Source organism: Canis lupus, chromosome 18 (assembly GCF_003254725.2).
Source record: "Canis lupus dingo isolate Sandy chromosome 18, ASM325472v2, whole genome shotgun sequence".
Taxonomy (NCBI): domain Eukaryota; kingdom Metazoa; phylum Chordata; class Mammalia; order Carnivora; family Canidae; genus Canis; species Canis lupus.
This window is the reverse complement of record NC_064260.1, coordinates 11,748,267-11,773,073: the sequence shown is the minus strand read 5'-3', so window position 1 is coordinate 11,773,073 and position 24,807 is coordinate 11,748,267. Positions and strand designations below refer to the sequence as shown.

Sequence of the window (24,807 nt, the reverse complement as noted above, 5' to 3'; positions counted from 1 at the left end):
ACTTTTGCAACTTTCAGTTTTTCCTTTGTTTTTTTTTTTTTTTTTAATACTTTATTTATTCATGAGAGAAACAAAGAGAGACAGAGACATAGGTAGAGGGAGAAGCAGGTTCCCCATAGGGAGCCCGATGAGGGACTCCATCCCAGGATCTGGGATCACGCCCTGAACTGAAGACAGATGCTCAACCCCTGAGCCACCCAGGCAGCCCTCAGTTTTTCCAACATATCTTGTCATTACTTGTTTTCATGTTGAGGTTTTCCTACATTCGCCAGTGGGAACCCTTCAAAACAGCATATACAAATTTTTTTAATGATTATAGATTTGTGTCTTCTATAAGAAATCCTTGCCTGTGAAAAGGTTGTAAAAATATTCTCCCACACATTCTTATTTTTTGTACAGTGGGAGTCAGGATTCAAAGTTCTTTTTTTTTCCCGTTCAGTTTTGATACCTGGTTGCCCTAGGATCATTCATTAAAAACAAACTTTCTTTTTTTTTTTAATTTTTTATTTATTTATGATAGTCACACACACAGAGAGAGAGAGAGAGAGAGAGAGAGAGAGGCAGAGACATAGGCAGAGGGAGAAGCAGGCTCCATGCACCAGGGAGCCCGACGTGGGATTCGATCCTGGGTCTCCAGGATCGCTGCCCTGGGCCCAAGGCAGGCGCCAAACCGCTGCCCCACCCAGGGATCCCCAACAAACTTTCTTTTTACCTTTGGATTGCTCTGATATCTTGGTTCAAATGATCATAGAAGTGCAGGTCTATTTCTAGGCTCTCTGTTAGCTCCATTGATCTATCTGTTGATCTTATGCTGGTACCACACCATTTTCATGACTGAAGCTTTATAGAAAATCTCAAAGTTAGGCCATGTGAGTCTTCCAATTTAGTTCTTTTTTCTCAAGATTACTTTGGATATTCTCATTTCTTTGCATTTCTATATATATTTTAGAATTACTTTGTCAATTTCTACCAAAAAAAACTTGATGGGATTATTATTAGGATTAAGTCGTAGCTGTAGATCAATTTGGGAAGAATTGAAGTTTTAACACTATGAATTCTTCTAATCCGTAGACATCATATATCTCTCCATTTATTTTCATCTTTATTTTCTAAGCAGTGTTTTATAGTTTTCAATGTTGGGATCTTGTATCTATTTTGTTCAATTGAGTGTTTTTGATGCAATTTTCAATAGTCTTCTGTATTTTCTTCTAAGGTTTATTTACTTATTTTAGAGAAAGAGAGAGCGAGCACACACATGCAGAGGGAGGGACAGAAAGAGATAAGCAGACTCCTTTTCAGCAGGGAACCTGATGAAGGGCTGGATCCCAGCACCCTGAGATCATGACCTGAGCCAAAATCAAGAGTCAGACACTTCATTGACTGAGCTACCCAGGTGCTCCATGTCTGTCTGTCTTTAATTTCTCCCACTTTCACTGTCCAGAATGAAGGGACTGGTAAATAGATGAATCCCAACATTTTAAGCAAACTTGCTTTAAAAAAAATGAAGAGCAAAAATAATCTTGATGCAGTGAAATAAATGTCATTATAGAAGTTCCGGAACTGCAGTTGCCAATTTTTTTCTCAGGGCAGAGAGGTGTGAAAGAGTGGAAGAAGCCAAGGCTTCCTGAGAAAGTAACCTTTGAGTTAAGGCTTATAGGATGAGTCAGCCATAGAGATGACGAGAGTAGCACTCCAGGTAGAGAGAAAAATACAAGTAGAGCTTCCAGAGAATGTGATTACTTTAGGGAAGTGCTTATGATTTTTAGTATGTGAGTGGTTCTGGAGAGGGAGGCAGAAGTAGACCAGGTGGTAGGTTAGGCAAGATTTAAGAGTTTGATGTCTACCTGAAGGTCTGAGGAAATTATTTAATAGATGATCTCATAAATTTAATTTGCTTCTCTAAAAAATTTACAGGTATCGGATGAGAATTCTTTTTTATTAGAGTATCAATACATTCTTTTCTTATGTGTCTTGTCTTTGCCCATTTTTCTTTTTTTATGTAATTTTAAAAAATTTTTATTTATTTATGATAGTCACACACACACACACACACACACAGAGGCAGAGACATAGGCAGAGGGAGAAGCAGGCTCCATGCACCAGGAGCCCAACGTGGGATTCAATCCCGGGTCTCCAGGATCGCGCCCTGGGCCAAAGGCAGGCGCTAAACCGCTGCGCCACCCAGGGATCCCTTTGCCCATTTTTCTAATTGAATTTTAAGATTTTCATTATGTCTTTAATCACTTTAAGTTTTACTTCTTTTTTTTAATAATAAATTTATTTTTTATTGGTGTTCAATTTGCCAACATACAGAATAACACCCAGTGCTCATCCCGTCAAGTGCCCCCCTCAGTGCCCGTCACCCATTCACCCCCACTCCCCCCTCCTCCCCTTCCACCACCCCTAGTTTGTTTCCCAGAGTTAGGAGTCTTCATGTTCTGTCTCCCTTTCTGATATTTCCTACCCATTTCTTCTCCCTTCCCTTCTATTCCCTTTCACTATTATTTATATTCCCCAAATGAATGAGACCATATAATGTTTGTCCTTCTCCGATTGACTTATTTCACTCAGCATAATACCCTCCAGTTCCATCCACGTTGAAGCAAGTGTGGGTATTTGTCGTTTCTAATGGCTGAGGAATATTCCATTGTATACATATACACATCTTCTTTATCCATTCATCTTTCGATGGACACCGAGGCTCCTTCCACAGTTTGGCTATTGTGGACATTGCTGCTATAAACATTGTTAAGTTTCACTTCTAATGTAAGATAGAGACACCTTTGATTTTTATATACGGATGTTTCTCTTTGTAGATGTTCTTACAAATTCCTCATCCTAAAATCATTTATTTACCTGCAGTTTCTTTTACTACATAATGCGTGCAGGTGGTTTTGTTTCATTAACTTAAATGGAACCTTCAATATATTTTGACATATAAATTTCTTTCTCTGTGAGCCAGAAAGACTAGTTATTTTCTTTTGCAACTGAATTTTGATGGCATATTTATCATCTGTAGATGTTTTTTGCAGAAGTACAGGCCAGATGGTTTATAAGTAATGAGTTTTCCGTGATCTTTAGTGGCTTTATTTATTTATTTATTTATTTATTTATTTATTTTTGATTAAACTAACACTTGGTGTTTGGTTTATTTCCTCTTACAGTCCAGATTTCTGACTTATACTGATAGATCAACATTATAGCCTCTCTGTCCACACGTGTGTCCCTAAGGATGGGCACACACTCCTCTTCTGATGCCTCTTGTTCCCTGCCACACAGCATTGCAGTTGTTAATTTTTTCTTTCAGTTTACGCTTTTTTCTTATATCACTAATATATTACCCTGTCTCTTTCAAAACATGGAGAAGGAGAGACTTGAAAGAGCCATACTTGAAGGAAAGTGGAAGACAGTAGATGTCAATTTGGAGATGAAGAGTCCACAAAGTTTGAAAGTATGCCAGGCCTCCTAAACTGAAAACCAGTCAAAATTCATATAATTTCAAAGCTTTTTGTCTCATGTGAATCATGTTTTTGTTCATGCATACTTTTGAAATGCAAAGAAACATTTTTTTTTTTTGCAAATAAACATTTTAATGGGTAGAAATATCTGCCTTATTGCGTTTAGTTTTTATTTGTATGAGTTTTGACTTATGTATGACATGTTTCGGAAATACATTTGAATATAGGAATCCTACTCATGGGAGCTATTGTGAGGCTTAAATGATTCCAGTGTAAGTTAAGTACCAGTACTCTGGGTAACTCAGTCTGTGCTAAGGAAATTATTCATTTTGCTACTAGGCTAATATATGGTATATACAGTGTTATATAATAACATCTTCATAGATAGGATATGTTTATACTTGTGTTCTTTGTCCTTGTATATTCTTGGTCAGATAATGTCAGGATTATGCTAGCCTTATTTAATGATATGATAGCTTTTTTTTTTTTTAATGTTCTGGAACAGTTTGCAATATTTTACCCTTTTTAATCAAATTTTGAAATACTGAACAAGCTGTCTGGCTCTAATTCCTTTGCTGTGTAATTCTTTTTTTTTTAAATTTATTTTTTATTGGTGTTCAATTTACTAACATACAGAATAACCCCCAGTGCCCGTCACCCATTCACTCCCACCCCCCGCCCTCCTCCCCTTCCACCACCCCTAGTTCGTTTCCCAGAGTTAGCAGTCTTTACGTTCTGTCTCCCTTTCTGGTATTTCCCACACATTTCTTCTCCCTTCCCTTCTATTCCCTTTCACTATTATTTATATTCCCCAAATGAATGAGAACATATAATGTTTGTCCTTCACCGACTGACTTACTTCACTCAGCATAATACCCTCCAGTTCCATCCACGTTGAAGCAAATGGTGGGTATTTGTCATTTCTAATAGCTGAGTAATATTCCATTGTATACATAAACCACATCTTCTTTATCCATTCATCTTTCGTTGGACACCGAGGCTCCTTCCACAGTTTGGCTATCGTGGCCATTGCTGCTATAAACATCGGGGTGCAGGTGTCCCGGCGTTTCACTGCATCTGTATCTTTGGGGTAAATCCCCAACAGTGCAATTGCTGGGTCGTAGGGCAGGTCTATTTTTAACTCTTTGAGGAACCTCCACACAGTGTAATTCTTTGTCAACTTTTTTACTTTTCTTTTTTGGGATGGTTCATTGTAGTCAGGCCATCTACATCTTCTTGATTTAGTATTTCCAGTCTAAGTTTACCTATTTTCCTATTTCTTGGGTTTATTTATATATTTTAAATTTGTGGAATTTTTCATCCATTTGCAAAGGTAGAGAGTTTAGTATAATTAAACCTATTGTATCCATCCCCCAGCTTGGAACATTTATCCTTCTCCTTTAGGATTTATTTATTAATTATACTCTTGTTTTTCTTTTCTTTAATATTTTTCCCTGTAGGATACTTGTGATTTTTGTAACCTTATAATTTAAGTTTCTAATTTTTTTATAAGTATTTTATTTATTCATGAGAGACAAAGAAAGAGAGAGGCAGAGACACAGGCAGAGGGAGAAGCCGGCTCCATGCACGGAGCCCAATGTGATACTTGATCCCGGGACCCCAAGATCATGCCTTGAGTCGATGGCAGACACTCTCAATGGCTAAGCCACCCAGGCATCCCAAAATGTCTAATTTTTAAATTTTATTCTTTATTTAAAAAGTAATTAAAGCACTTGAAGTGAATTTTATAAGTGCAACTTTCCACTATTTTTGCTGTTATTTTTTTTTATACAAATGAATTTTTTTTTCCAGAGTAAGATGTTTTACTTCCATTGTATCCACTTTTCATCCCTGATATAGGAAAGGAAAAAATGGAACTTTACATTCAATATCAGAGAGTTTCACGTGTTCTTACTTCAGTGATTCTATAGTAGAACATTTTCAGAATTTTTTTTAGATTTATTTATTTATTTATTTATTGAGAAAGAGCAGGTATGCACATGCAGGGGGGAAGGCAGGGCAGAGGGAAAGGGAGAGAGAGAATCTCAAGCAGCTGAGTGTGTGGAGGCTGACGTGGGGCTTGATCCCAGGACCCTGAGATCATGACCTGAGCCAAAATCAAGAGTCAAATATTTAACGGACTGAGCCACCCAGGAGCCTCTTCAGAAGTCTTTTATAAACATCTCCATATGAACATTTTCCTAAGGTCTAACTATCAGTTTTTAAATTTAATTACAAAAATTTTTATATATTTATCTCAGTAGTTATTTTAGAAAGTACTGCTCTGAGTGTCTATTATGCATTATTTTTTCTATATACAGTTCCAAATTTTAAGACTTATTGAATTAGATTTTTTTAGTAGTATAGTTTTATGCTGAAAAAAATCTAATTCAATATAAGAATATTATATCTTCAAAATAACATATAGTCTATGACGGAGCGGTTAAAAAATAATTATCAAGCTTTAAAAAACTTATGTATTCAAATAATCTGCATCCATATGTATGTCATTAAAATACCAATAGATATTTTAAAAAAGTAAACTATTAAACCTCCCATTTTGATTGTAATCTATCATTTACTTAGCTTTTACATTTTATTCATTTTTAAGATGCATGTTTTATCTCTGTTCTTTCTGGTAAGGCATACATTATTGATACTGAGTGGTAAATCTTACATCTGATTTCAAATGTATTACACTTATCTAAATATTAGCTATATTTGCTTAGTTAAGAGGATATATGTCAGAATCTATATCCTTATTAAGAAGCTTTAGCTGAACTTCCCCTGCCTTTTATTGGTTATGAATTAATATTCATACTCAAATACTAGTAAATTAGATTTTAAAATAGGCAAATGTACTGTATTACCATGACAGAGTCAAGTTCATTTATTCTATCTCTGTTTTGAGCCTGATAACTGTGGTCCTCTTAATAATTTACTTACAGAAAATTATTGATAATTGCATATAAGTCCACAAATAAATCTGTGTGATACACCGCATTAATAAAAGAAAGGGTAAGAACTGCATGATTCCCTCAGTAGATGGACAAAATACATCATCCTTTCTTGATAAAAACCCTCCACCACATAGGGACAGAAGGAGCATACGTCAACATCATAAAAGCCAAATATGAAAGACCCACTGCGAATATCATCCTCAATTGAAAAAAACTGAGAGCTTTCCCCTCGGGTTAGGAATACGACAAGGATGTCCATTCTCACAACTGTTGTGTATCTTGTAAGTTTATAAGGAGATATTGGAAGAATAATCGAGTGAATGTATGACTTTCTATAAATCTCTTATTTTTGGAACGTCACTAAACAAAATATGCTAATATTTAAAGATGACTACCATTCAGAGTTGGTATCTCTAGGAGTTCTCAAAGAGCAATGCTTTTGAGGATCATCAGGTGACATCCAGACATCCACTTCCCCAAAAATTTCTCAGCAGCATCATATAGTCTTTGTTATAGTACAGCTCTTTCTCTTGATGCGTGAGAAACTCGATTTGTCACCATCTGTTTATAGAGCCCCATGGGTTAATTCACATCTCACATCTGCAGTGAATACTGTAGCTGCTATGTAGACTGTTTATTTCAAGCTGGTCAGTCTATTGTTTATCTATCTACACTATGACATTTTAATAAGAAACAATTTTTAAAAGGTAGTAGGAGGCATGCAAGGAATTATTAAATTGTTTAGTGACAAAAGGCACTGATGATACCTTTATACCATCATATTAATCATAGAAATAATCTGGCCTGTGGACTGGAGATACTGAAAATCCAACAGTCAGGGTACTCCCACTTGAAGATGCCAGGCTAAATACAGCTTCCATATGTCGTGATAGTCCTTTTCTGTCTTCTGGACTGACCTCCATCCATCCGTTTTCTGATGGGCACATTTCCTCTTCCCCTCTTGAGGGATGAACATATGTCCTGTCAGTGTTTTCCTATCTTGGTCTGCGAACCATTTTACTTCTTTAGGAACACAGTATTTCTACTCTGATTATTGATGTGTTGAATTTATTGTTTATCAGAGAGCGGTATTAATTGTTTCAAAATTCTCTCTTTCTCCCCCATTGTAGCCCTGATGATATGGGCAGATCTGTAAAAAGCTTTGCAGAGTTTTTATACATGCACATACATTTCTTTTTTTTTTTTAATATTTCACTCAATTGTTAAACTTATAGGGATCTACTGGCAAAATTTGACTTGACTGAGGAAAGATTTTTCTTTTTTATTTGAAGTAATACCAAACAACAGGGTGATTTAATTTAAGTGCTTTATAGAATTTTTTACTAAATTTTTTACTAAAATTCAATCCTAGGATAATTGTCTTTCTCTGACTGACTGACTTACTTCACTTAGCATAATACATTCTAGCTCCATCCGTGTCCTTGCAAATGGCAAGATTTCATTCTTTATGATGACTATAAAGAACATACTGAAGGATGCTGAAGAAGACATGGGTGAGAGATGGGCTAGCTGGGTGGTGGGCATTAAGGAGGGCACTAGTGATGACCACTGAGGGTTATATGTAGATGATGAATCATTAAATTCTACTGAAATCAATATTACACTGTATGTTAACTAAAATTTAAATAAAAACCTCAAACAAAATAAAAGATAATAAAATTCAATCCAATAGCCTAGATTTTAGAAATATTTTTGTAGACATTGTATTTAGTTTGAAGTATTATATGGCATAAAGTAAACCAAGACTTTTGAAATGTGAACCAATAGGTAGTGGGCTATTTGCCCCCCAAAAAGGGTTTGTTTGACCTTGATTTTTTTAAACTGCCTGTAGTACTTTGTAATCCTGGTTCTCCAGCTCAGGAAGCCCAAGTGTTGCACAGACGCGTCAGCTCCTTAACTTTGCCCACTGCCAGTCTTTCTAAAGCCACTTTCATCAGCATTGTACCAGGCCTTTACTTTCCAGGCTAAGATCGACATACCTCATAACACCAACAGCATGAAGTACAGGGCAATGAATTGTACTTTTTCCTTGTTTAGAACATCTTTTCTACAAACCACTTTGGAGGTTTTAAAAAATATAAGCTTCACTTAAGCAAACATGAAGTAGACATTTTTATTTATTTATTTATTTTATTTTTATTTTTTTCTCTTTTATTTTATTTTATTTTTTTATTTTTTTTAATTTATTTTTTATTGGTGTTCAGTTTACTAACATACAGAATAACCCCCAGTGCCCGTCACCCATTCACTCCCACCCCCCGCCCTTCTCCCCTTCCACCACCCCTAGTTCGTTTCCCAGAGTTAGCAGTCTTTACGTTCTGTCTCCCTTTCTGATATTTCCCACACATTTCTTCTCCCTTCCCTTATATTCCCTTTCACTATTATTTATATTCCCCAAATGAATGAGAACATATAATGTTTGTCCTTCACCGACTGACTTACTTCACTCAGCATAATACCCTCCAGTTCCATCCACGTTGAAGCAAATGGTGGGTATTTGTCATTTCTAATAGCTGAGTAATATTCCATTGTATACATAAACCACATCTTCTTTATCCATTCATCTTTCGTTGGACACCGAGGCTCCTTCCACAGTTTGGCTATCGTGGCCATTGCTGCTATAAACATCGGGGTGCAGGTGTCCCGGCGTTTCACTGCATCTGTATCTTTGGGGTAAATCCCCAACAGTGCAATTGCTGGGTCGTAGGGCAGGTCTATTTTTAACTGTTTGAGGAACCTCCACACAGTTTTCCAGAGTGGCCGCACCAGTTCACATTCCCACCAACAGTGTAAGAGGGTTCCCTTTTCTCCACATCCTCTCCAACATTTGTTGTTTCCTGCCTTGTTAATTTTCCCCATTCTCACTGGTGTGAGGTGGTATCTCATTGTGGTTTTGATTTGTATTTCCCTGATGGCAAGTGATGCAGAGCATTTTCTCATATGCATGTTGGCCATGTCTGTGTCTTCCTCTGTGAGATTTCTGTTCATGTCTTTTGCCCATTTCATGATTGGATTGTTTGTTTCTTTGGTGTTGAGTTTAAGAAGTTCTTTCTAGATCTTGGAAACTAGCCCTTTATTCGATATGTCATTTGCAAATATCTTCTCCCATTCTGTAGGTTGTCTTTTAGTTTTGTTGACTGTATCCTTTGCTGTGCAAAAGCTTCTTATCTTGATGAAGTCCCAATACTTCATTTTTGCTTTTGTTTCTTTTGCCTTCATGGATGTATCTTGCAAGAAGTTACTGTGGCCGAGTTCAAAAAGGGTGTTGCCTGTGTTCTTCTCTAGGATTTTGATGGAATCTTGTCTCACATTTAGATCTTTCATCCATTTTGAGTTTATCTTTGTGTATGGTGCAAGAGAGTGGTCTAGTTTCATTCTTCTGCATGTGGATGTCCAATTTTCCCAGCACCATTTATTGAAGAGACTGTCTTTCTTCCAATGGATAGTCTTTCCTCCTTTATCGAATATTAGTTGCCCATAAAGTTCAGGGTCCACTTCTGGATTCTCTATTCTGTTCCACTGATCTATGCGTCTGTTTTTGTGCCAGTACCACACTGTCTTGACATTTTTATTTTACGAAAGGTTAATAATTGAGTTTGACATGTAGGATATCCAACTCTTAGGCATAGCAGAGCTTTGCTCACCTCATACTGAGATCTTTAAAATAGGAAGGTTGTTTCACTATGTTTTTTTGACACTCCAGGTTGGCTTTAGCTCCCTTCCCACATCCTCTCTCTCTGCATGTTTATTCTTTTTTTTTTTTTAATTTTTATTTATTTATGATAGTCACAGAGAGAGAGAGAGAGAGAGAGGCAGAGACATAGGCGGAGGGAGAAGCAAGCTCCATGCACCGGGAGCCCGACGTGGGATTCAATCCCGGGTCTCCAGGATTGCGCCCTGGGCCAAAGGCAGGCGCTAAACCGCTGCACCACCCAGGGTTCCCTGCATGTTTATTCTTTAAAGCGTCTGTTTCTTAGTTACCATGCCTCTTTCTCTTACTGGCAGGGCATGTTTGTAAGTGTCAGGTTATTTTCTCAATATTCCCATTCCCCAGTTCTAGCTGATTAATCTTGGAACCTTTAGACTCTAGATAGGACTTTTGCCATCATAAACTAGGTCTTATTATATGTGGGCCTTACAAGAGGATAGCCAGCTGAGGCTGCTTCTTCCTCCCAAAGAAACCCAGTCCTATGATAGAGTGGGCACAGCGAGGCAGCCCGTGTCTCTACGGACTCTCAAATTCATTGCCTGCATCCCTGGGTCCATTTAAACACTAAGGAACTCCTAGTTCCTTTTAGTAATCTGGGAGGAGGCAGAGTGATGGAGAGGAAAGAAGTAGAAGACCCAAATTTTAATCTTAAAATATATTTTAAAGTATCTCTTAGATGGGCACATCCCTATAATCCACATAGGCCTCAGATTCTCTTTTCTTTATTTTTTTTCTTTTCTTTATTTTTAATTTATCTTTAAGAATACATTTGTTTTATAGGCAAGAATAACTTTGGTAACAAAGATGAAAGCTTTGAAACAATATGATGAGACTAGTCTTCAAGTGTTAATTCATCTCCTTGTCTATAAAACAAGGAAATAGGTCAGAGTGGCAAACTCAAATGCCTCCAAGCTAGGTCAAAACCTAGGCCAAGTAGAAAGTGCATGCCCCATCTAAAGAGGTCAGCAGCTTCTTGACTTTATTGTCATGGTAAGGAAATGCAGGCCTGGGGATTCTATTTTTAACTTTTCAAGGGAAGCTGCACATCTGGATTTTTATATGAAAATTTATTATTTAAAATGTTAGCGATTAGTTCAAAATCTTGAGAAACAATGTGCAAGACCAATCAAAACATGCCTATAAGCCAAGTCTGCTCCCTAGCCCTTTGGTTAAGATGATGACTAAAGTTTGTCTAAAATTAAGTGATTTTAAAGTCTGTCATTCTGACACTCTCTTGGAGAACATACAGTGTCCTGGCTGTTGCCAGAAGTAGTACAGAGAAGAAGCTTGGGTGGTTGGGTTGAAAGACATGGTTTGGCACCGGCAATAGGTGCCTAGAGGCTCTCTCTACTCCTCCTAGGAAGGTACAAGAATGTGTGGGACTTTTGTCTGATGCTAGCAGTGGTAGTGAGTGCTCAGAGCAGCTGCTGTTTACCATCTGGATAGTATCAGTTCTGTGCTGAAGCAGATGGAGTTGAAGTTTTGGCTCAGCATTTGCACCCAGCCTGGGGATGAGTGCAGTAGAAGAATCCCAAAGATGTAAGCATTTCTCTTTGGTAGCAGAAAGGATCTTTGTTCTTTTTGTTTCGGTTCTTGCATGTGGGAAGGATATCATCATTCATGAAGCTACCAACATAAATGGGGCATAGTTTTTCTCCAATTCTGGTAGTGTGAAATTAAGGAAAGAGAATTAAGTCAAAGAGCAGCATATTTATGCTGTAGGCACTGCTGAAGTGGCCCTCGGGTAAGCCACCATTAAGGTGTATACCTAACCTGTGGTGTCACTAGAGCAACTTGTGGAAAAATTAGAATGAATTACAGGTTTTTGCCAATCACGCAATCAGAGCATGTGTCGGAAAAATTAATATTCATCAATTAACCTAGTTTTGCTAATCTAAACAACTCTAAATCTTACATGGGTCTTCTTTGTGAAGCTAATGAAAACAGTAATCCCTCTTTCTAGAAAAATGCCCATAGTAAATATTGTAGTATATGGTTTCTGTTGTGACAATTCACCTCTGCCATCATAGTGTGAAAGCATCCATAGACAATACGATTGGGTGTGATGGTGTTCTATTAAAACCCGATATTCAAAAACAGGCAGCAGGCCATTATTTGACCTTCAGGCTATAGTTTGCCAACCCTGGTTTAGAACCTTGATAGCTGTGCTGGATTGGAACGTTAACCAGCAAATACTCCTTCTCCTCTTCTTTGAATGGAGCGTACATCCCAGCTCTGCTGCCTTCGGGCATGGCCTTGAGATATACTTTGGCTGATAGAATATGAGCAGACGTGTATACAAAGATTGTAAATGTATTTACATGATCTAGCTTGTCTCATGTGCTCTTGCCACTTGCCATGAAAATAACATGACCCAGATAGTCCTGGTCCAAGGAGGAGGACAGACAAAGATCAGAGTAGATGGAACACACAGTGTGAAGCCAAGTTCTACTGTCCCCAGAAGCCTCATTGCCCAGCTGAGCCTCAGAAGCCTCATTGCCCAGCTGAGCCTCTACTAGATAAGCTGAACTTCAGGCAACCTATAGACCTGTGAGCTTGAGATTAAATGTAGATTGTCTTAAGCCACTGAATTTTAGGCAGTTGTTAAAACAGCATGATTATAAAAATAGCTGGCTAATATTATAGTATAGGAAGATATTCATCTAGGCAGGAAGACAGGAATCTCATTTTCAAAAACTGAAACAACAAAAGGGGATTCTCATCTTATACAAATCCAAGAAAAAGATAAGGAGATGTTTGTCTTTTTTTTAATAATTCTCCACCCCACTCCTCATCCCCCATATTTTTTCCCTATAGTTGGAAAAAATCTTGAATTGTAGATTTAGGTTCCTGTGCATACAGCTAATCAATGCGTAACACCCACGTTAGAGAGGCTTAGCTTTCCTCAAGCCAACCCCAGAGGCTCTCAGTACCAAGAACTGAATATTCAATAGTTCCAAAATTATAACTGGGCGAATATCCAAGCTCTTCCTTAGAAAAAAACAGTTGTCGTCTCTTCCATTCAGAGAATTTTGAAAGCCAACTGTGCTAGATGGTAGAATTGACTTAGTCAGCAGTTGTTTTGTTCCTGCCATGTGCAATATACTGTGGTAGTTCCTGGGGCACAGAGGTATGCAAGTCAAACTCAAGGCCTTTATGGAGCACACTGACCAGCAGGAGAGAGAGGCGAGTAATGGGTAATTAGGGCACATTGTGGTAAGCAATACCGGAAGTGGCATGTCTACAGTCCCAGGGGAACTTGAAGATGTGCTTGACCCTGCCTGGGGATTGGAATGTGGCAAGCATTTCAGTGACGTCTTCCTAGAGGAATCCACACTTGAATCTTGGGAGAACAAAGTTAGCATGAAGTCCTATGATTGTAGAGTTGGAAGGGGCTTTATGTAGTACCCTTCTCTTTTTTTATACATTAAAAGGAAACTCTCCCCTTTAAGATTTCCCTCTGTCCTAGGGAAGGATCAGTCTGATAAGAATCAATCTGCTCACGACAGTCTGTGCTTTGAGTAACTGTTGTTGAAGGTATATAAATACCTATATATTTTAGCTAGTTAGCAGTTGTGCACATGAATCTAAAAGATAATGTAATGATTCTCATTTCTCAAGGCAGGTGCATACCATTGTATGGTGTCAGGTTTTAGTTTGAAATAGGCTCGATTTCTAGGGTTCGCCTTTTGTTACCATTTTTTATTCATGAGGAATGGGCTCAGGGAAGGAGGAATGAATGAGCCTGAGAAAATGATCTAATTACCTTGGAAGTGATTTTCTTCCTAAAAACAGCCCTGAGTTTCAGTTGTGAATTTGTTGGATTGTCTGTACAGTTTAGTAGACTTGAGAATTTAATTTTTAGATACAGTTGCTAATAGAATATTAGATTGGTTTAAACGCTATTTAGATTGCTTTTTCTTACTGTAGAATGTATTATTACAGAAATAGGTCTGTATTTATCTGGGTTCAAATTTAGAGAGCATTTCTGGTGTCTTTTTGAACTCTGAAATGTGTGTTTCATCACAGAAAACACAGTTGCTTTCCTTTTTATTTATTGTTTCAGAATGAACTCCTAGAAGCCTGGCATGTAAATTTAGTGTTTTGCAAACTTTGTTTTAAGAGCAACTATACTGGGGAATATGCCAATGGTATTCCTTCCCCTAGGATGGTAATGATCTCATTGAGAAAGAAATTGTGTATAAATAATTTTGGTTTTTGGAATTTTTTATTTTATTTTACAAAGCACTGAAGTGGACTTCTTTGAGCTTTTCAGAACGTCCAAGATGATGTTATCTACTGTCACCCGGATGTGTTGAAAAAGTAGGAAAGAGCCTCATAAAGTCCTGGGACATCTGTCCAGGACTATAAAAATATTACGTTTGAATTTAGTCCTTCCTGTTGTAAATACACTATGAACAAAATAGGGAATCTGAAAATATGGAAAAGGAAAAGGGGGGATATAATATTATCAGGGAGAGATAATCAGTATTAACGTTTAATATGCTTTATAGGTACATTCTTTTAAAAATTTGGTTTTATTTTTACAAAATTGTGAACATACTCTGTATGTGTATGTGTGTTCCATTTAATATTCAGATTTTAGGCTAGTTACTATTGTAATATAAGCCTTTTTCTGACTTCTAAATACTATATAAGTATTTCAATGACTACTGTGTCTGTACTATGATTTATCTATTTATCTATGATTATTACCTTTCTGTTAGATATTTAGATTGTTTTCTAACCAGAACTATTATAGATATATGATGATAAGGTCTGCTTAACAGAGACACATACACAGTTCATAAATAGGTAAGTGTACATAAGTGTATAGCATTTTGAATATTCACAAATCAATATACCACTGAAACCACTACCTACATCCATGGTAGTACTACTCAAGCCAAGAAATGGAATTTGATCAAACTTGTGAGCTCTAGTCAACTTCTTGCTCAAGAGTAATCACAAACCTGACCTCTAATGACATAGATCAGTTTCTGTCCTGAAGGTCTACAGTTAATTTTCTCTAGGTTTGCTGAAGTAAGGTTACTAGCCCAAGAAGGATGAATATTTTAAAGCATCTTAGTTTATGTAACCAAATTGCTTTCAAGAATGTTAATTCATTTTATTACCACATCTATGAAAATGTGGGAAGGACTTTTGTTCCCGAATGTGGGAAGGGAGAGAAGTGAGGGTCATGTGTAAAGAGATAGTTCTGGACTGTGAATAGGACCAAGTGGGAAAACAGTGCTTTAGGAAAATCTCAGCAGTCTGTTAACAAATTCTATTTTACTCACCTTGAAAATGCTTTTCTTTATCTGGACATCACCAGTCACTATGCTAGAAAGAAAGGAATCAATGCATTTTTCCTAGATCTGGACAAAAGTGGCACACAGACTTCTGCTTGCGATACATTGGCCAAAGAAAGGCTCATGAGGTTGATAGAGCCAGGGGTATAGAATCCTCCCATGGGGAGAGATGCTATGGGAGGGAAACGGGAATATTTGGTAAACGACACCGTTCACCATACTGTTTCATGACTTTGCATCACCTGTGAGGTGATCAGACCACTTAGATTACTAATCTTTTACCTTTATTATAGAAGCACATCCTGATCTTGGGGAGAGATGGCCCTGGATCTCTAGATAGAGCTGTAACTTGTGTAATTAGCACAGAGGTGTTTGCATAATGCTGAACTTTGGTGGTGGTGGTGGTGGGGGTGTACTTCTTTTCCAAGAAGAGGCCAGGAAACATGCTTACTCATTCAGAGGTGATGGGGAAATGCATTTCCTCTTCAGGAATATGTTTTTCCTGTCTAGTTTAGATATTCTGGTTACCTACTGTCTGGGGAGCTTTCAGAAAATGTTTTCCTGGTTCAGGAGAAATGACACAGAGTTGGAAAGGTTTTATCCCTGGCACAGCAAAGGACGGGTCTGCTCTGGATTATCAGTTATACCTTTCTCATGTGGTTAGCATCCTGTCTTCTCTCTTTAATACTGTAAATTTGCATTCTTCTTTATTTCATTCATTTCTGTAACAGCTCTTTTGTGGTATTGATTGATAACATCTAGAATTGCTTCCCATTTCACTTTCTCTTTATTGTCTTCATCAAAACAAATGTCTTCAGTTAAGACACTGTTGCTCATTAAAGAAACAGTTGCACGGTGGTGGGTGGTGGGGCTGGCATGGTGGTGTTAGGTGAGCTCTGATTTAACACAAAGCTCTCCTTTCTCTAGGGATGGTGAAGTTGGAAAAAGGCTCCTTTAACCTTCCTTCAGGATGAACCCCCTGCAAGAAGACATGGAAAACGCTCTCACAGGGAGCCAGAGCTCTCACGCTTCTTTGCGCGACGTCCATTCCATCAACCCTACACACCTCATGGCCAGGATTGAATCCTATGAAGGAAGAGAGAAGAAAGGCATATCTGATGTCAGGAGGACTTTCTGTTTGTTTGTCACCTTTGACCTCTTATTTGTAACATTACTGTGGATAATAGAGTTAAATGTAAGTGTTTTTTTCCCATGACTTTATATAAGAGTTGTTTCCAGAGACAGGAAACAATTTTCTTATTTTTCTCATCATTTCTGTCTCATTTTGTGAATTCCATGCTCTTTTCCAGCTGATTTTGACTTTTCTTGTGCTGTATTGGCATGTTTTAAAGCAAAGCCAGGTCATTTAAAACTCACTTTGAAGTTTGAATTCATGGTGTTTTGCTCTATACCAGGAGTGAACAAACTGCAGCCTGGGGGACAGATTCATCTGGCCTTTTTTATAAAGTTTTATTGGAACACAACCCTGCCCATCCACTTACCTATTGTTCATGACTGGCTTTAGTGCTCAGTGCTTGACTTGAGTATTTATTTCCTGACCCTTTTCTTGTTCCAAAAAGGTAGTAAGCCTCTGGAATATGTTTTAGCTGTTAAACCTACTTTTCTAATCCCCATGTTTGAGATTTTTCATGCATTCTTTACTGTTTCAGAAAGGGACTATTCATATTTTATGGAAAAAAATGTTGTAGAAACATTTGGAGGTTTATCTCTGTCTTGTCAAGTCTATGCAGTTATATTGTCATATAATTATCTGGACTAATACTGTCCAATGGAAATATAATGCAAGCCTCACAGATGATTAAGTTCTCCAGTTGCTACATTAATAAAGGTAAAAATACATTTAAATAATATATTTTATATAACTCAATAGATTTGTTTTCTCCCAAAGCCTTGGCTCTGTTTATATTCCTTACCAACAAATAGGAAACTTCCAGAATGCTTTCTTCACAGGCAAGAGTTGTTTAAAACCAATCAAGCCAGTGATAAGACATCGTAATTTAGAAACATCGTAATTTAGAATATTTTTTATTATTTGTCCCACATGTATATTTTAAAGACAAAATTTAAATTAATATGTATTTCAAAAGAGTTAAAGTTTCCAAAACTAATGACTGTGTATTAAGAAATGAAAAGAAATACATCTTTTAACAGGAAAGCATAGCAGTAGTTTTAAGGGAACTCACTTAAAAATTTTAATTTTAATTTAATTTAATTTTAATTTTAATGACAGCACAAAATCAAAGCATTTATTGATTTACCAGTAATATCACTATCTGCTTTTAAGTGTGTGAAATTGTGGGGGGGGGGAGATCACACTCTCTCATCCTTCCTTTCTTATTGCTTCAACAAAATTGAAATGGAAGTGAAGTGGACTGTGCACTGTTATTGTTCATCAGAGAGGATCGGTTTTTGCCTCTATGCAACATGTTATAAATAAAAAAAAATCACTAGGCCTAGCAATTAAGAAAGGTATTTTTATTTAATTTTTTTATTGAAGTATAATGAACATATACAATGGTATATTAGTTTCAGAACATAATGATTCAACATTCCTGTACATCACTCAGTCCTCACAATAAGCATAGTCACCATCTGTCACCAGACAACAATATTGCTGTCTCACTGACTATATTTCTTATGCTGTACTTTTCATCTCTGTGACTTATCTGTTTTGTAACTGGAAGCTTATGCCTCTTAATCCCCTCTGTTTCATGCATCACCCCACCCACCTCCACTCAGGCAACCATCAGTTCTCTGTATTTAAGAGTCTGTTTTGTTTGTCTCTTTTTTTTCATTTGTTCATTTATTTTGTTTCTTAAGTTCCACATGTGAGTGAGAAATCATATGGTATTTGTCTTTCTCTGACTTATTCCACTTAGCATAACACCCTCTAGGTCCATCCACATTATTGCAAAGGGCAGGATCACATTCTTTTTCATGGCTAATATTCCAGTGTGTGTGTGTGTGTGTGTGTGTGTGTGTGTGTGTGTATACACCACATCTTCATTCATCTGTTGATGGACACTTGGGTTGCTTCCATTTCTTGGCTATCTTACAATGCTGCAGTAAACATAGGGGTGCATATATCTTTTCAAATTAAGATATGTGTTTTAAGACTCAACTTTTCCACTGACTACTAGTTACCCCTGTTGGAAAATTAAAAGATCATATAAGAATATAGTAAAATAGCACATCTTGACCTTTTAAGCAAAGATTTATTTATTTATTTATTTATTTATTTATTTATTTATTTATTATTAATAAATGATTTATTAACATTTAGTTTCTAATTCGGTTTGTTTTATATTGTCAGTCCTGACCTGGGTTATTCATCCCTTTAATTTGTGGTCTGTCTCTAAATCTCTAATCACTCACATCCATTGTTCTTTTTACATGTCTCTACGTTTCTGAGTGCTAGGGCATAGGGCATGGTGAACTACACAAAAAAAATTATATAAGATTTGAAGTTTGGCTGAGGAGATAAGACACGTATCTTATACTGCCTTGTAGTGTTGGTCTTGAAAAGAGGAAAGAAATAGCACAAAGGGTGTTAGGCTTTTGGCAGAGTAATGGGACTCAGCTGTCCTCTGCAATCATAACAGTAACCAAAATACTTTGCCCTCATCTATGACTTTCAAAGTAGCCAGTTTTCCTCCTTGCTTCAAGGAAGCAGGATTCTCAGGCCAAAAATGAAGACTCATCGTTTATTAAGTTGCTTGTTTGTTTTGTATTTCTCACGCTCCACATCCAGGGGAAAAGTAAGCCCTGTCAAATCTGCTTGTAGAATATATTCAAAATGTGACCTCTTCTTTCCATTCCTATAGTTGGTCCCCTCAACCATGCCGGTGCTAGCACTCATCCAAACTACTGTACCAGAGGCCCAGCCGATTTGCCTATTTCCACTCTTGTCCTCCTAATGCCCATTCTCCTCACAGAAGCCAGAGGGACTTTTAAAAGTAAAAACACAAATCAGATAATGTTACTTTCTATTTATAACCCTTCACTGACCTATCAGAGCACTTTGAATAAAATCCAAATGCTGTAACATGGCTTGCACAGCCCCAAGGAGCTTCCAGACTTCCTTCCCTACTCTCTCTCTGTTCTGGTCCACTCAGAGCAGCCCAGACGTGCCTCCTGGTCTCACAATGTAACAAACTCTCTTCTGTTTGGGGCCTTTATACTAGTTGTTCCTTCTAAATGAAATGGTTAATTGCCTTTATCTTGATGCAGATTCTGACTGCTTATCATGCTGGTAATCTGTCAGTTTAAATATTACCACAGAGAAGCCTTCCATTTACCACTGGACCAAAAGAAGTCAACCATTACAGTGTCACCCTGCTCTGCTTTGTTCTCTGCATGGCACTTATTTTCTTGTTTGTCATCTCTCACTGCTTGGTAGAATATAAGTTCCATAAAGACAGAGATACTATTTTGTTTACTAAAGTATTCATTGTATTTAGAACCATACTTGACGCTTAATACGTTTTCATTAAATATTTGGTGAATGGATAAAGATCTTGTGGCAGTGGTTTGCCAGTTGGATTACCTTACGGACAGATCGGTTCTAAAGCTGTTAAAGGAATCCCATGTACGGTGGTGGGACTAGAAAAGAAAAAGCTAACCTTAGAGAAATACTAAAAAAATAAGTATGCTGATAGACTTACCGATAGGCTGGTTTTATCATCCCCGGTGTCCAAAAACGACTCTGAAGATTTCTCGTGTTGGAATGTAGAAGAACAGGATGAGCTCTGTCAGAGCTGTGAGGAGAGGTTCCATGTGAAACTAAAGACGAGTCTATAGTGGACACCTTGAGCTAGAGACAAAGATTTTGAAATAAGATTTAGAGTGCAGGTTGGAGCTACAGATGTAGATTGAGATTTCTCTATTTAAAGGCAAGACAAAATCCGTCTTTTTAAAAAAAAAAAAAAAGATTTAGAGAGAGGGAGAACATAAGCAGGGGGAGAATCAGAAGGAAGAAGGAGAATCCCCAGCAGACTCCATGCTGAGTACAGAGCCTGACATGGGCCTCGATCTCACAACCCCAAGATCATGATCTCAGCTGAAACCAAGGGTCAGCTGCTTAGCCAACTGAGCCACCCAGGCACCCTCCAAATCAGGGTCTTTTAAAGTGTGCAGATACTGTAGAAAACCTTTTTTCTACTGTCTGTTGATTGAAGAACTTCATGAGCAGGTTGTTAGCTGTTCTTAGCAAGGAGGATAGAGATTAAGAACCCCTCTTTACTGTAGGTCAGTTGGAATAATCATTCTTCTAATATTTGAGATAGTGCTAAGTGTCCTTAGTTTGGAGACACACAGTGATAACACTGCATGATTGTTTGGCTTTTAATAATTATTTTTCTTTGCTCCCAAGTTTTCCATTCTATATGCTATATAGATCTATATTCAAGCAGGTCAGTAGCTAGTCTGCACAAATTACACAGAAACCGAAACCTCCTTAAGGGATTTTAAAGTACCAAATGTTTTTTATGGTATATTTGCATTTAAACAACAAATACAAATACTTGTAAAAGTTTCCAAGCCAAGAGGATCCATTCCTTGTGGCAACTTTAATTCCAGTTTGACCAATTAGCAAACCTTACAAAGGCATTCCTTAATTGATTTTCTCCTCATTTATCCAGGTCTTTGGTCCATCACCCTTCAGTTTGTCCTTTTTCAGATCATCTCCATCAGTTTGCCAGGATAAACAATGTCTATACTCCAGATTGGAAATGCCAGTTTACTGTTGCATGTCATATTCCCTAATCCATTGGCCCTAATGATTCTAGTGTCCGCTTAACTGCTGCATTAACTGTCAGACACACGTTCCTTTACTTGATTTTTTAAAAAAGATTTTATGTATTTATCCATGAGAGACGCAAAGAGAGGCACAGAAACATGGGCAGAGGGAGAAGCAGGCTTCATGTGGGGAGCCCAACGTGGGACTCGATCCCAGGACCCCAGGATCACGACCTGAGCCAAAGGCAGACCTGAGCCAAAGGCAGACACTCAACCACTGAGCCACACAGATGCCCTATTATTTTATTTTTTTTTAAAAAATATTTTCTATAAGTGTAATATGTAGAGTTCTGAACTTGATCATTTAAAAGTCATCTTGGTAGGAGAATTGGCAGAGGAAAGTTTGTAATCTTAGGTCTGATTTTCATCATTTATTGTAACTTAAGCACATATGATTGTAGGTCTGGTTTGTCCCTCATTTCATTACCACGTTAAAAATATATGTTGATAAAAGTGCAGGGTTTTCATATGCCAGGAGCAAATAAAAAAGAAAAACCAGAGAGAATATCTACACTTCTGTCCCATGTTATTGATCTTTGCTAAGATTAGAGGACCCATTGGCCTTCCAAGAGCTAAAACAATGGAAAGTGGGCAGAGAGTGAGGGCAGCCCTGGACGAATGTGAATTGTCTCCCTTAAAATTATACATTTGTATAATTGAAGATTTTATTTAGAAGAAAAAAGAAGCGGTTTTAAAAACATTTTAGTTTGCTAAAATAGGAACTACAAACAAGGCATTGTTTTTCATCATACATTTATATTTGTTGAATAAATGAATTCAGAATTGAAGTGGGAAATGCTATTCAATATTTTTTCTATTAGAGTTAATGAGTATTTGTTCTTCCTATTTTAACATTTCAGGGTTCTAAGAAGGTAGGCAGAAAAGTGTGTACAAAACCTTACATGTATGTTTTCTTGTATTATTTTCACACGTAAATGTCTCATTTTTACTTTTCACTCTCCTTTCTAGGTGAATGGAGGCATTGAGAACACATTAGAGAAGGAGGTGGTGCAGTATGACTACTACTCCTCTTATTTTGATATATTCGTAAGTATTTCCTATTTTACATTTCACTTCAGATATGATGAATCTAACCACAAGTGAATTTCTTCTGAGTCGATCACACACACTATGCCATTCTCTCTTTCCCTCTCTTAAACCCTGGCTTTCCTTCCCTCTCAGTTTCCAGACCAGTCAGTGCACTCTCACTCTCTTTGTAATGAATCGTCTTGTCACAGGAAGGAAAGAAAATGATTAATGAGAGATAAGGAAGGGCAACAGAAGGAGCCTTTTTTTTTAATATATATATTTTTTATTGAAGTTCAATTTACCAACATATAGTATGACACCCAGTGCTCATCCCGTCAGGTGCCCCCCTCAGTGCCCATCACCCAGTCACCCCATACCCTCACCCACCTCCCCTTCCACTACTCCTTGTTCATTTCTCAGAGTTAGGGAGTCTTTCATGTTTTGTCACCCTCTAATTTTTCCCACTCATTTTCCCTCCTTTCCCCTATAATCCCTTTCACTATTTTTTATATTCCCCATATGAGTGAAACCATATAATGATTGTCAGAAGGAGCCTTTATTCTTTTCATAGAAGCCAGTGACCCACCCTAATCACTAACAGGAAAATTGACCTGTTTATATAACAACACGATGAAAATGCCATTCCTTTCCTGCCTTGAGATAGATTTCTGAGTGTACTTCTATTAATATACAACATTTCATTTTTCTATAATTGGAGTTTTCAAGGAAAGTTATCTGTTGATAATTCTGGGCAACCTTAGTTAGTTGTAGAACTACACAGATGTGATTCTCTATAGACAAGGCCTTCATTTCATTCAAAAGAATGCTTACAATCTTTCAGGGCACACTGTAACTCGCACTGGGTTTGGTATGTCTCCCCAGTATCTTTTTATAGTTGATAGTGTAAGTAAATCAGATTGTAACATCATGTTAGATGTAGTGTGGGCAATTCATATTCACAGTGAATTCCTCCAAATTCATTTTATCTACTTTGTTCACTACCCTCAGAAGCTTTATGCACAGTTGTTAAGAGCACGACAGTCAGAAAAACTTGGGTTTGATTCACACCACTATCACTATTTGTACATCTTTTAATGTATTGGGTCTAAACTTCAGTGTTTTCATATGTAAAATAAGATTACCCTAGTTCTGAAAAGTAAATAAAATAATGCATGGAAAACATTTAGGCCAATGATTGATACATCCTGGAAGCTCAGAGAACCACCTGCTGTCACTATCATCATCATCATTTTTGGTTGAGAATTTTAGTAATTGAGTAATTATATTTTCTAGTGGTTTTCAAACTACACTAGAAGGCTTTTTTGTTGTTGTTGTTTTATTTCTGAAGGGGCCTGCAGAAGTGTGTATGGGGAAGGAGCTGTGACTCCCAGTAAGCAGAGGTTAGGGTTCCCTGTCATTGACATCTTGCAACCCAAGTAGTTCCATTTTTCTCTGTATGATATGTTTGACTTCCAATAAGATTGTGTTGAAAAAGTGTTTGGTTGCTACAGAATATTTGGAAAATCACTAATATAATTTTAATTCCCTCATTTTTCCAAGTGAGGAAATTGAGTTTCTTTGGTTCGGTGTCTTGACCCATCCCAGGTCATTAAAGTTCGTGGCAGAGGTGATAGATCCCATATTTCTTGACATTTCTGTCTTCAAAAACAATTGACCTATAATAGCAAGATTTATTTCCCTTTTTCCTCTTCTTTCCCTTGCTGAATCTATCTTAAACTAGCCTCAGCCAGGAAACCAGGCTAATCTATCAGCCAGATCTCTGAGAGTTGTCTGTTCTTTATGCTTAGGAAGTCAGTGGTCCTGGACAAATAGTCAGGGCCCATTAGCTCAGACTAAAAGGACTGATATGTCTGGCCTGGAAATGGACACAGCCTCCAGGAAACCTTTGGACCAGGGAGACTTTGACATAGAGGGCTGAAGAAGACTTATCCTTTTGCCAAACCCAGAATGCAGGGCTAGAATTAGAATGAATAGAGAAGCTAAACAGTTTGCAGATTGTTGGAAAATACATTTTTAATGAAAACAGCAAATTAAAACAAAACATAACCTGTGACCTTCATTTACGTAAAAGGATCTTAAGTGTGGTCCTCTGGTCAGTGGCTGCAAAAAGGCTGTCAGCCTCCAACCTTTCAGTAGTTTTGATTAGTGAAAAACTTTTGGCTGACTCCTGCCCTCAGGCACTGCTCAAGAGTCACCTGACTTTTCTCTATCCACAATAGGCATGTCTTCCAAGGAAAATTGGTAAAATCTTACTCTATGTGTATTCCTTACTAAATGAGAATTACAAAGACAGCTGTGACATAGTGGTTCAGTAGAGCCCGACCACCTGGTTTCAAGTCCTGGCTTCCTCCCCAAGGAGTTGTGTGACCTTGTATAATTTTTCTATCTACTTTATGTGTATAGTGGGATTAATGACAGTAATTGATACATGGGATTGTTGACAAAGGGATTACATGGGATAATAATACACATGAAGGATT

At 37.4% G+C, this 24,807-nt stretch overlaps 1 protein-coding gene across 2 annotated transcripts in view; it reads left to right on the top strand.

The window, feature by feature from the left end:
* Window positions 1–24,807, top strand: part of STARD3NL (STARD3 N-terminal like) — a 55,815-nt gene that overhangs the window by 14,994 nt on the left and 16,014 nt on the right. For both annotated transcript variants that reach the window (XM_025449403.3, XM_025449404.3), the window contains 2 exons: window positions 16,388–16,655; window positions 22,247–22,324. In XM_025449403.3, coding sequence (XP_025305188.1) covers window positions 16,431–16,655; window positions 22,247–22,324 — 303 coding nt within the window. In that variant the 5' untranslated portion in view covers window positions 16,388–16,430. The remainder of the gene's footprint in view (window positions 1–16,387; window positions 16,656–22,246; window positions 22,325–24,807) is intronic.